This window comes from Acomys minous, assembly GCF_964271855.1.
Source record: "Acomys minous genome assembly, chromosome: 2".
NCBI classification, from domain to species: Eukaryota; Metazoa; Chordata; class Mammalia; order Rodentia; family Muridae; genus Acomys; species Acomys minous.
In genome coordinates, this window is record NC_140484.1 from 135,429,004 (window position 1) to 135,442,794 (window position 13,791).

General features: G+C 36.6%; 1 protein-coding gene and 1 pseudogene across 2 annotated transcripts; one reads left to right on the forward strand and one right to left on the reverse strand.

Annotated features, from left to right (window-relative positions):
- Window positions 1–7,081: 7,081 nt before the first annotated feature.
- LOC311581242 (olfactory receptor 52M1-like) lies at window positions 7,082–8,026 on the reverse strand (the record flags this gene model as incomplete). The annotated part of the gene is made up of 1 exon (XM_084753348.1): window positions 7,082–8,026. The coding sequence occupies one exon, from the start codon at window positions 8,024–8,026 to the stop codon at window positions 7,082–7,084; it is 945 nt and encodes a 314-aa protein (XP_084609474.1).
- Window positions 8,027–12,517: 4,491 nt separating this feature from the next.
- Window positions 12,518–13,791, forward strand: LOC311580775 (SH2/SH3 adapter protein Nck1-like; annotated as a pseudogene). Its single transcript has one exon. The product of its transcript is annotated as an SH2/SH3 adapter protein Nck1-like (transcript).

The following is a 13,791-nucleotide window of genomic DNA, read 5'->3' on the forward strand; positions in this document are numbered from 1 at the left end:
ACAGTAAACTCATCTATGACAATTATACAGTGAGTAAAACAGATTTTATTTAATTTCAATAGTTTCAATTATACCATGGTTAAAATATTAATATGTAATTTATTTATCAGTTATCCATACTCTTTTACCCAAAGCAATGAGATCCATAAGTAGCATGAAGGTTTCTAAGCAAGGGTAATCTTCACACTGACACCTTTAAATTAAAGAAGCAACATTCTTTATAATAACTAATTTTGTACGAAGATACAATCATTCTCTATAAGTCAAATTATCTTTTTTTCTCTGAACAGCTTCTGTGTCTGCTTCCTTTTTTATTAGTAAATTAGACAGTGTTAATGTTAGAAGTTTGTAAAACTTCCTAGAACTCTGAGGGTAGCTTGAGACAAGATATAAGGAACAACAATGGTAGCATATTTTATTAGGAATAAGTATGTATTAATGAAAGAATCAACAAATTATAGCTACTGATTCCACAAAATTAAGGTCTACTGGTTCTGTCAGTGTTATTTTACAGCACCAAAGTGAGTGTTGCATGGAGCAGCTCATTTCTACCAGCAAATGCATCACAGATACATTTGTGTTTAGAACTGTTCTCAGTGACACATGCTTTACAAGTACTTAAGGAATTTCACTTTTCATTAGTCTTAATAATAGAATGAGTATGCAGGGGAAGAAATAAGCACGTCAATACATTTTCAAGTTGGGGGAATTTAGCATGGACAGATTTGTTTCATTTGAAAATGAGTGAGAGTGACTGCTTAGTAGCTCTTGCATAGGACCTAGGTTCAGTTTCCACTATCCAAACAGTGAATCACAGTCGTCTATAACTTCAGTACCTCAGAATCGATGGCCTCCACTGGCACCAGGCACACATATGGTGCAAAGATTTACATACAGGTAAAGTATGTGCCAAAATAACATAAAAATACATAAATATAAAAAATACAAAGGAAAAGAAAACAGACTTTTAAAGGAGAATTAAAATGATTGGGTAATTACAAGAGTAACTGGTTCAGTATTTGTGGATCATCATTTCTCTTATAGACATGTTTTATGTAATTAAATAAAGTAGATTAGTCACCAGATGTTATTTTGATGAGAATAAAATACACCCAAACTATACAATAAAATCGGTTTTCAGAACAGCTCTTGGACTAAAGAATAAATTACATTTGAAGGAAAACCATGCCTTAAAATCCCATACACACATTTTGATCACATATTATCTGTGTTATAATTTAGACATTTCTCAGAAACATGTAGATCAACTTACATTTATTAAATGAATGCTGAAAAGAAAACTAAATTTTAATTAAGAATGTTAAGAAATATGCACTATAGTTCCAGACTCTCTAACAATAATAAAAACACACCATGCAAGCTGGTGAGGTGACACAGTAAAGTGCCTTCGAGCATGAGGAAATGAGCTCAAATCTCCAGAAGCTGTGTAAAACCAGACGAAATCATGCATATCTAAAATCCCAGTGGTGAGATTGGAGGCAGCCACAGAAGAATCACTGCAGGTCTCACACTAGCTGAGCTGCTATACACAGAGATGCCCAAGTGACCTGGCCTTAGTAGAGTAATAGTCAAGGAGCAATGCCTGAGATTATACCTGTGACCTCAACATGTGAAAAAAAAGGCTCACATACACCACACTACATATGTAAAAACTACATAAAGATATTTATAAATATAGAATATAGAAAAGCATACTTTTAAAAGAAGCCCAAACCTGTCATAATTTCACTAAGTTCAAGAAAAACTAAAGACATAACCAGCAATTGCAGATGTACAAAGGAACTAGCAATTGCTTTATAAGGGGAAAAAGGGAAGGAGGGAAGAATGGGAGGATACAAGGGATGGGATAACCATTGAGGTGTAACAAGAATAAATTATTAAAGGAGAAAAAAAGAAAGATAATTTCAAAAAAAGACATGTAGATCCTTTACCGTATGGCTGACTATCAGGTTTGAGCCAGTTTCTGCTGCCTTCAATAAGGAAATAGAGCAGAAACCACAGGAAAATTATTTGGCGGCCAGTTGCATTCCAGCACTTGGCCTCATTTTTCTTTTGTTTTGGTTTTCACTTAAGAGAATATTATAAGCTGGAGGGGGAGACCTGGTGGCACTCAGAGGAAGGATAGCAGGTTACCAAGAAGAGACTTGATACCCTATGAACATATACAGGGGGAGGAAATCCCCCTCAGTCATAGTCATAGGGGAGGGGAGTAAGGGGAAAATGGGAGGGAGGGAAGAATGGAAGGATACAAGTGATGGGATAACCATTGAGATGTAACAAGAATAAATTAATAAAGGAGAAAAAACTAAAACACTAAAAAAAAAGAGAATATTATAATAAAGGAGTTGAAAGTTGGAAAAAAAAAGAAAGAACTTTAGTGGGCACAATCACAGAGGTGAGATCTTTGCACTAATGGTGACAAAAAAAATATTTAAAGGGAAAATATCCCTGTTTTTCCTCAAGATTACTTATCGGTAGTAAGTTTCAATTATGTGTTTTGCCCCCTCTGGAGAGAAGTCCGGTGGGAAAACTTCACAGTTACTAAAACACAGAGAGCTCTAGATGAAAATAATAGCTGATGGGTTAAGATATATGTCATTCGATACAGTCTATAACTTACTTCATACAGTCTATAACTTACTTCATACAGTCTATAAGTTCATACAATCATTTATAACTTCATACAGTCTCTAACTTCATATAAATTGAAAGATGTAATTGAAATGGGTTCTGGGAGTTTTACACAAGTCAAACAATAAATTTGTTTGTATAATACCACAGTCTTCACAACATTTTGTTCTCTGTCCTCTGCTGAACACTACTCTATTTTCTGATCCCTTTGGCTCTCATAAGAACCAAGTACTCATATTCTTTCTATCTGGAAAATGGAATGCTGAGATATTTGTGACGTATGTGATCCTACCTTTATCAACGGATGCTGATATAGTTAATACCTGCTGCTGACCTCAGATATATAAACAGGTGAAGAAGTGGAGCCACTCACAGGCTGAAAGAATAACCCAGGTGTTCCTGTACTCCCCAAGGAGCCCAGCATATGCCAGCGAGGAAAGTTTTGAGGGAAATACAACACCAAGTCCTTTGAATATTCATGGGAATTCTTTTAAATTAATTATTTAATTAATTAAATTAAATTAATTAAATAAATTAAAGATATAATGTTTCTCAAATGTATATGTCTTGGGGTAATCATCACTTGGTATTAGATAATTAATCAGGTGAACTTGACCTTAGGAATAGGGTCAATAGGTTGTTAATACAATACACACATACACACATTAATACACATAAAAGAAAAAAGACTGAATTTGAAGTGGGGCAGGAAATGGGTAGATAGAAGTTGCAAGAATGATGGGGAAAGGATGTACATACAATATAAATATATGAAATACAAAAAAATAAAATTAGAGATCTAAGAGGAAGAAGGAAAGGATGTACATATAATGTGCCTTGCAGTATAATTTTTAATTGGGAATATACTAAATGATAAAATTGTTAAGTTTCCTTAGACCACTCTACATGTTCTATTTCCAATGTCTCTACATTTGATATACCTTCTCTGGCTGATTTTCATCATCATTAGTTATTTTAATGGGTCTATAGAATAAATGCAGGTATAGCATGTTGGGGTACTGGAGGCTGGACTTGTGCCCAGTAATACAGTGTGACTAAACAAATATCAACACCTCTTGCTTAGAGCAAAATAAAACCCAGAAATAATCCAAACAAAGCAGAAAAAAAAAACCCTTAGCTGGAGTTGTTCAATGTTCTTGGTGTCTCAATTGATTCCTTGGATAATGGGAGGTAAAATTAGGTAATTTAACACTCAAACCTAATGTAAAAAATCTTATTCATGAACATAAATGAGGCTGAGGTAATCAGAAGAGGGTTCAAGGAGAACCTATAGGAATTTATTTTACTACAAGAGGGGAGGAGAAGACTGGGAAGTGCAGAGGGAGGGAAGGTTGTGGTTGGGACGCATTGTATGAAAGAATAAATAAAAGGACAAAGGAAAATGTAACTTTAAATAAATATAAAACATTCGTTTGTTAGTAATAGACAATGCGTTGGTTTCTTATAACATTATCACTTAGAAATCCTGAATGCAAAATATACAAAAGTAACTTAATATTATGAAATTTATTAAATGAAAAAACTCACGCTTCCTACTAAAGGGTTAAACTGTGCTTAGTGTAATGCTCTACCTCTAACCAGTGATGTTCATACTAGGTCTTATGAATGGCTCTATAATGTGCCAATGGGGGAAAATTGAAGAATATGTAATCAAAGCTTGATATTGAAAAACAAACATGTAATTATCTTGTTTCATTATTACATCACGTACTAGAGTTTGTTGTTGTTGTGTGAATCAAGACTAATTAAAATCAATGCTTCTTTTAAGTGGCTAGGGTTAACCCAAGATATTTTATGTTATTTGAGTCTATTGTGAATGATGTTGTTTCCTTGATTTCATTTTCAGTTCATTTGATATTTGTATAGAGGAAGGCTATTGATTTTGTGAGTTCATTTTGTATTAACATCCTTTGTGGAAGTATTTATCAGCTGTGGGAGTTTCCTTGTGGAATTTTTCAATGGATGCTATAATATCTGTCAATAAAGATACTTTGACTCTTTTCTTTCTAATTTGTATCCCATTGATAAACTTCAGTTGTCTTATTGCTCTAGTTAAGATTTCAAATAATATATTGAATGATGTGGAGACTGCAGACAACCTTGTCTTCCAGATTTTAGTGGATTTCTTTTAGTTTCTCTCCATTTAACTTGATGCTGGCTTTGGACTTGCTGTAAACTGCCTTAATTATGTTGAGGTACATCCTTTGTATCTCTAATCTCTCCAGGACTTTAATCATGAAGGGATGTTGAATTTTGCCAAAGGCTTTTTCTGAATCTAATGACATGATCATGTGGCTTTTGTCTCTTGGATTGTTTATATGGTGGAGTATATTTATTGTATACTGAGAAGACATTCTTCACAATGGTTTCAGTGTGAATTTTTGTCAGTATGGGTTGAAGGAATTAGTCTTTCAAAGTACAGGAGTTCAAGTGGTAGTTGGATTTTTTATAACAACTTTTTCCTCCTAGATAAGAAAGATGTAAGAGGGTGGGAAATTCTTAGCAAAGACAAAAAGATGTGGAGAATGTTGTGGTTTGGATGCAGATGTGAGTCTTCATGGGTAGAAAAGAACACACAGGGATGTAGGGGAAACTAACGGAACATGGAGATTGATGGTTTACTAAGTCTTGTTCACACACATGTCTGTATCTACTAATCTGTTCATTTTTTATCTATTCATTTATCTATCTATATATTCAGCATCTAACTTTAGGAAGAAAACTCTGGCACATGTAGACGAGATGCTAAATATAGTAATTTTAAAAAAGATTTGTTCCAGCAGTTTTAGTGATAAGCAAAAGACTGAACAATAGTATTTAATAAAGAGTATACTATCTCAGATATATACCTTCAAGAAGCTCCTAGAGTGAAGATAAAATAAGGAATGGGAAAATAAATATTAAAAATTATTTAGAAATTATATTTTTATAAAGACAGCATCACATTAGTGAAATTAACCTTGACTTTATTGGCTGGTTCTGAAAGAATGTATTCCCTGTATAAACTAAGAAAGGAAGTCAGGGATTACTATTTTTAAGTGGTAGATAAATAGCTATTTTTAAAACAAATATACTTACATTTTCATTAGTAACTTGATTATCACTGTTTCTGATAGAATAGTCACCTGAAAATATAAACTGTGCTTTATACATTGGTATGTACATTTTATTTAACAAAAAGCAATGACACCTAATAACATAAAAATGAATCTAATTCATTGCTCTTGACAGGTCTCTTGGAGTAAATGGCAATAAATATGTGGTGGGAGAAAGAAAGTTATAGAAGCCTTGAGGACCATTATAATACAGACCAAATGTTAGTAGTTAAGGTAAAAATCCTCGCTCAAATTAAGGCACCAGCCAAGGACAATACAGGCGGTAAACCTTAAACCCCTACCCAGATCTAGACAATGGACAGAACACTCTCCACAGTAGAGTGGAGAGTGGGATATTACTTTCTCACATACTCTGGTGCCTCACCTTTGACCATGTCCCCTGGAGGGGGAGACCTGGTGGCACTCAGAGGAAGGACAGCAGGTTACCAAGAAGAGACTTGATACCCTATGAGCATATACAGGGGGAGGTAATCCCCCTCAGGAACAGTCATAGGGGAGGGGAATAAGGGGAAAAAGGAAGGGAGGGAAGAATGGGAGGATACAAGGGATGGGATAACCATTGAGATGTAACAAGAATAAGTTAATAAAGGAGAAAAAAATGGCTGAAAAAAAATAAGGTAAAAATCCAATTGTGAAGACAAGTTACTATAAATTTTTCACCACACCTGCTTTACGCAGTACTAAAGAATGAACCCTAGACGCTGTGCATACTGGACAAATACTCTGCCACAAGTTGCTCATAGTGGGGAGAAAATATTCCATAAATATATGGAAATTAGATACGGTGTGCTTAATGGGTGCAGTGTTGGGCCACACTATCTAAATGAGACATCACTGTGCCAGTTCCCATGGCTGTATGAAATGTTCCTTATATTCAGACGCTACTAGATAATTTATAGTAACTGTTTACAGTCAGTGGTTACTAATTTTTCAATTATATGTTCTTCTTGGGATTGTTTTTAAGATTTTAATGTAATTTGTGTTCCATTCATATTTAAATAAGCTGTTATCTATTAAATCACGTATTGGTAAAAGCAACACATTAAGGGATGAATTCAATACTCATCAAGTTTATAGTACAGCCATTGATAGGCAGGTACCCAGAATTTTCTCTTGATAATTTTATTAGAATTCACATGTTAATATTATCTGAAGAGATTGTCCCTAGTATAAGACAAAAAATTCTAATTTCTGTGAGAAAATTCAAAGATGGCCGTTATGTAGAAGGCTTGAGTTACTTGGGTAATTTTCTTCCTATGTTGTCATTCTCTTTGCAGACAACTACTGAGATATCAGGAAACTTTTATTCTAAGAAAACTAAGAACATATTCTCTAATTTTCTTTGTCCTAATGCCATAAATGATGGGGTTAAGAAATGGGGGTACTAGAAGGTACATATTGGCTATAAAGATATGAATTTGGGGGGCCACATTGTGACCAAAACGGTGGGTCAGGAAGGTAAAGACAGCTGTAGAATAGAAAACAAGGATTACACAAACATGGGAGCCACAAGTGCCTAAGGCTTTAAGACTTGCTTCTCGAGATGGAAGACGGAAGACAGCACGGAGGATCAGAACATAAGAGAGGGCAATGAAGAAACCGTCACAGGAGCCAATAACAGAGGCCACGCTGAGGCTGTAACGCTTGGTTGCTCCTGTGTCCACACACGCCAGCTTCACCACAGCCATGAACTCACAGTAGGTGTGTGCAATGATTCGAATTCTGCAGTAGGGCAGCTGCTTGAGCAGGATGGGGTGTGGGGAGAAGAAGCCTACCCCCCGAAGCACCACTACCGCTCCCATTTTGGCGATGCGACTGTGCGTGAGAATTGTGGCATGGCGCAGTGGGTCACAGATGGCCACATAGCGGTCAATGGCCATGGCCAAGAAGAAGCCAGATTCCATGGCCGTGAAGCTGTGGATGAAGAACATCTGGGCAAGGCATGCATCGAAGGCGATGTCATGGGCTCCCATCCAGAAGAGGCAGAGCATGCGTGGTAGTGTGGATGTGGAGAGGACCAGGTCAGTGACAGACAGCATGCACAGGAAGAGGAACATGGGCTCGTGGAGGCTGCGCTCTGCTCTCACCACAGCCAGGATGGTCACATTGCCCATCACTGCCACCATGTACATGGAGCAGAAGGGAATCCCAATCCAGACATGGAGATGCTCCAGGCCAGGGATGCCCATCAGCCAGAAGGTGCTTGGGGAGAGTTGGGACTTATTAGCTGGCCCCATGGTGGCACTGCCAACTGTGTGTGGCTGAAGTCCTCCTGGTAAGGTAGGTACAAATAACTCTGAAAACAAATGAGAAGTAATCCTGAGTATCCCACAAATCTCACCCTGCAGCACTACCCAAGCTTTAACTAGAGCAATGATGCTCAATCTTTGGCTCAGGAACTGTTTGCATGTCTCCTATGACCACTGGAAAACACAGATATTCACATTACAATTCATCGCAGTGGTAAAATTACAATTGTGAATATTATTGTATGGTTGAACATTGAATTGAATATAATTATATGGTTACAAGTCATCCCAAGATGAGGACCTGTATTAAAGGGCCACAGCATTTAAAATGTTGAGAAGCACTGAAGTAGAGTGTAGGAAATGTCCCTAGCGACATTAGGTAAAACCATATACCCAGACACCCCAAGTTGATTATAAATCAAATGAAAAATCTCCTATATTTTAAAAACATTAAACTGACTTGATGATATAAGATAAAACAAAATGCTAACCCTTTTTTTGTATTCAGAATTTGTTTAATTCTCAGGAACATCCGATTTATTCTGGAATAAGTTTGAAATTTTGCATATAAACATTTCCTTCTTTACATCATACCTAAATATCCTCTCCTCTTTCCCCCGCCCTCCCCCTGCTCTCTCATGCTTTTAAGTAAGAATTTGGAATTGTCTTCCATAGACTGTCCATCGATTTCTTATTTGCTAAGGCTGTCATAGAATTGATACCCACGAGACATTTTCTACTGGTATACAAATATAAAGAGTTTTCAGCATGCCAGATTATCTAAAATTTGAAAATGAACAAGAATTTTCAAACAAGGTTTGTTTTTCTTATGTAAATATTTTCAATTTATATACTTTATTAATTTAAGCCTTAATTTCTGTTTCAGTTTACTCCCCATATTCTATGCTGTGTTTTACCTTCATTATGTTGGACATGTTTGGCATGGTAGTGGTAATTTTTGTACATCTCCTGATGCTTTAACATGAGTGTAATTTCTGTTATTATTTTATATAAATTGATGAAAGAGAATAATGCCTAGATGCTCTTTAAATGCAAACACAATATCATCTTAGAATACAGTACATATTAATACTTAGCTGGAATTTCTGTGCAAAGAAAATACTAATTTTCAGCTTTGCAGGTATAAAACATGACCTCAGAATATTGTAAATAAAGTAACAGTATCACAGAAGGGGTCTCAAAGCAATGGCCATCCCACCATGCCTCACTATAATGTCCATTTGTTTTCATTATGTTAAAGTTAATTTTTTTCTGCCATAGGTTACATTCAAAATTATCTCAAACAAAATGCAATGATACACAGTTACACATACTCTGAGGTTTCTCTCTTTCAGATTTTATCACTGATCTCAGGTTGGTGAACAGATAGAAGCTGGTGATGTGCTAGAAAGGGATACTTGAATGAACACTTTTCTTTTTACATTTTTGCTTAGGAGAATTCTTTATGCCTCAATAGTTTTAGTATGAAATCTATTCCTTGCTTTTTACTCTTTCTTATCACTACAGACTTAGCAATTTGGATATCAATTGACTGAATAGATAGTTATATAGAGAGAGTCTTATGCAGCCTAAGATGCCCTAAAATTCTTTGTAGAAATTTAAGATGGCTTTGAAATCTTGATCCTCCTGCTTGTTTATCCCTGTGCTAGTATTAAAGAAGTGTGCTACCAGGTCTAACACCTAAAACATAGTTTTTAGTTTTATATTAGTTTAACATTTCTAAGCTGGTATTTAATTGTATAAATTTATTGTGTATGTGAATGCCCATGACATTTGATATATACACAAAGTGGGAATTTAAGTCAAGACAAGCATAGCAGTGATCACAGACATCCAAGCTGTCTTTACAATTAAGGCATTCAAAAGTCTGTGATTTACTTTTTTAAAAAGCACTTAATGTTACTAAGAGATTATAGCAGTCTGAGTTGTTTCGAAAGATTGTTTCCTGCTTATTCTTGCTCAGCTGAGCGTCTCAAGAAGAAACACTTTTCTAACTACAGACCTTGATGTGGCAGATCACTTTTTAATGTTAAAGAAGCCAAAACTAGTTCTCTGCTGCCACCATGGTCTGTCCTAGTCAAGCTGTTCAAATGCTATTTTCATTCTTACCTGGATTGTTTATCATTCTGTATCATGGCTAGCTATCAAGTAATTATACTTAACAAAGTTTACCGAAGGTTAATAATTTTAATATGCACACGTGGAATTTATCCTTAACATTAATATGGTTCTTCAAAGAATAAACATACCGTTTAGAGAATTGCATCGTTCTGCCCATGCAAATGCAAGTGCATCTCTGTTCCCCATCTCTTTATTTAACCATGTTAAAAACTGACAGTTCCTGTAGGGCTACCTTCTATAAGGAACAGACTCAACATTCATTCAGCTTACATCAGCTGGACTTACAGTTCATTACATATTTCTTCTGACTAAGGGTGTTGCTTAAAGAGAAATTAGTGATCCCCTGGGATAATGGTTATTTTCTGAAACAACCAGAACTAAGTAATTTTTATGAAGGATAATTATTGTGACTATCTTTAAAGATGATTAATAAAGACATTTTCCAGATGCCTTCTGGGTATTTTGATGTTTGAAATATTTGTTGAGTGTATTTAAAAAGTACCAAATAGAAATGTTATATGTATTGTTTGAGAGATTAATTATCATTTGCTAGGCTTCAGAATTAATACTTAAAAGTCTCTCTTATCTCCTAAATATTTAAATTAATCCTTTCTAATATAGAAATTTACACTTTATCAGATAAGGAGATAGAATTATTGATACACTTTAACTTGTGTTGAATTTTAACAGCCAATAAAAGGTCATGGCAGGATCTGAATTTGCACAGGTTTGGCTTCAAATATAGTTCACACAAGTATTGACCACCAAAATTTTTAAAAAGTATATTTGTCTGAATTTAGTTGTATACTTTCTTTTTATAGCACTTAGTTCCATGGATTATAACTGTCAAGATCTGAAATAATCAGCAGGTGCCTTCTCGACCTGGTTCCTATTGCCCACCTTTACACCACTACCTTATACCTAGATCACACTTAGTTTCTCTGAACCTCTGTCAGGGTAGAGCTTTGTATCGTCCCCTTGTTCAGCACTTCTTTGTGTCAGCGTTCTTCCTATTGCCCTTCCCCATGATGTGTGTGTCATATGTGTTTTGAGGTTACAGACAGAAAGTCACTGTTTAAGAAAATAATAGTATGAAGAACTAGAAGTAAAACTGAAGGGAAAAAAAAAGGCAACTAATAAGAAAAGAGAGGGAGATATTGGGGGGATAGTCAGAGACAATGTGTTCAAAGTTAGACTTTTCTGGGCATGACATTATTGTATACAACCCTGTATAGTATTACTAAAGGACAAGAGGCCAATTCTTCCTCTCCTAGGAATCATTTGCTGTCTATAATTCTTTGTCTAGGGGTTGAATCCTGTGAGATTGACTACCCCTTCTGTGTTAACAAAGCTGTTGTTATCGCTGTTGTTAGGGTTTTCTTTATTCAGTCCTTTCTAAGACAGTCCTTTTCAAAGCCGACTTGCTGGTAGTATGTCTCTTCCCATATTTGACTTCCCAGCCGTTGGGCCTTTAAATAACTCTGAGGCATTATAACTTCCTCCTTCAGAGAGGGACTCAGCTCCAGTGAGAAAACAGTTGGTAAGCTCAGAACAGTCATGTCAATATTGCACCCAGTGGGGCGTATCCTTCTTTACAGGTTGTTATTCTAGTGTTTAAGGTTCATAGCTGGACTATAAACTATTTGTGATTTTTTTTTCTCCTAGCTGATCATTGTGAGGGTAAGCTGTGGTTGTGATTGTGATGGTCAGTCAACGTGATCACTGTGGTAGCTAGCTAGCTGTAGCTTCCACTGTGATGGTCAGCCATAGAGGTCGCTGTGGTCATCAGTTGTAGAGTCCGTGGTGATAATGAGTGACAGTGTCCAATATTGTGTTCATTTGTAGTATTTTTCACTGTGATAGTCAGTCATAGTGAGTATGTGACCAGGCGGACCTCTGTTTCATGTGCCTTCTCTTCAGCTTCGCATTTTGTTTGTCTTGTTCAACTCTGATGTGTTAGGTTTATTTGTTTGCTTGTTTGTTTTCTCTTACTATATATTAGTTTATTATTATCCCTTAGAAGATTGTTTATTTTCTACTGATAGACAGAGAACCGGAAGGGAGGGTAGATGAGGAGGAGCTGGGAGGACTGGAGGGGGTTGTGGATTGTAATCAGAATATATTATATAAGAAAATAAAAGCTGCTCTTTGCTGCCAGACCCCTGCCATCATGGGTCACATGCACGCTCCTGAGAAGGGCCTGTCCCAATGGGCACTGCCCTACCACCGAAATCCCCACGTGCCTGAAGTTGATGTCTGACGACGTGAAGGAACAAATATACAAAGTGGCCAAGAAAGGCCTGACCCCCTCCCAGGTAGCCCTGAAGCTGCTGAAAGATGGCCGAAGAAGTGGTGGTGGTAGCCAAATTTGACTATGTGGCACCACAAGAACAAGAGCCGGATATCAGGAACAATGAGAGACTGTGGCTTTTGGATGACTCTAAATCCTGCTGACGTGTTCGAAATTCCATGAATAAAACAAGTTTTGTCCCTTCTAATTATGCAGAAAGAAAAAAACAGTTCTCAGAAAGCATATATTGTTAAAAACCTGAAGGGCACGTTAGGTATTGAAAAGGTGAAAAGAAAACCTAGTGTTCCACACTGCATCTTCTGCTGTTGATAGCTTCATTGATCCAGGAGAATGTCCCTATGACCTCAACGTGCCTGCTTTTGTGAAGTTTAACTATATGGCTGAGAGAGAGGATGAATTGTTGTTGATAAAAAGGACCAAGGTGGTCGTCATGGAGAAGTGTGGTGATGGGTGGGGCGTGGCAGCTACAATGGCCAAATTGGATGGTTTCCTTCAAACTATGTAACTGAAGAAGGCGACAGTCTTTGGATGACTGTCAGAGAAATTAGCAGCAGTTATCAATGACCTAAGTGCAAGTCATGTAAGTATTCCATGCTGTACAGGCTCTTTACCCATTCAGCTCTTCCAATGATGAAGAACTCAGTTTTGAGAAAGGTGATGTATTGGTTGTAATAAAAAAAAGACAGAAAATGAACCAGAGTGGTGGAATTACAGGAAAATCAATGGCATGGTTGGCCTGGTGCCAAAAAAATATGTTACTATTATGCAGAATAAACCGTTAACCTCAGGTTTGGAGCCATCACCTCCACAGTATGATTACGTTAGTTAGGTCTTCACTCACTGGGAAGTTTGCTGGCAATCCTTGGTATTACGACAAAGTCACCAGGCAGCAGGCAGAAATAGCATTAAATCGAAGGGGACATGAAGGAGACTTTCTCATTTGTGATAGTGACTCTTCGCCAAATGATTTCTCAGTATCACTAAAAGCCCAAGGAAAAAACAAGCATACTAAAGTCCAACTGAAAGAGACTGTTTACTGCATCCAGCAACGAAACTTCAGCACCATGGGGGAACTTGGTAGAACATTACAAAAAGGCACCAATCTTTACAAGAGAACAAGGAGAAAAATTGTATCTCGTCAAGCGTTTGTCTTGATACTGCTCATCAGTAGTGACTGCTGCACAGCTTTAACTCACCATGTAACTGAAGACTGAGGTAGTTTCGTGCCAACTGTACTTGCTTGCAAAGTGCTGTTTCTAACTGTGTGAGGGTTGACTATAATACATGAGTATTTTTGTTA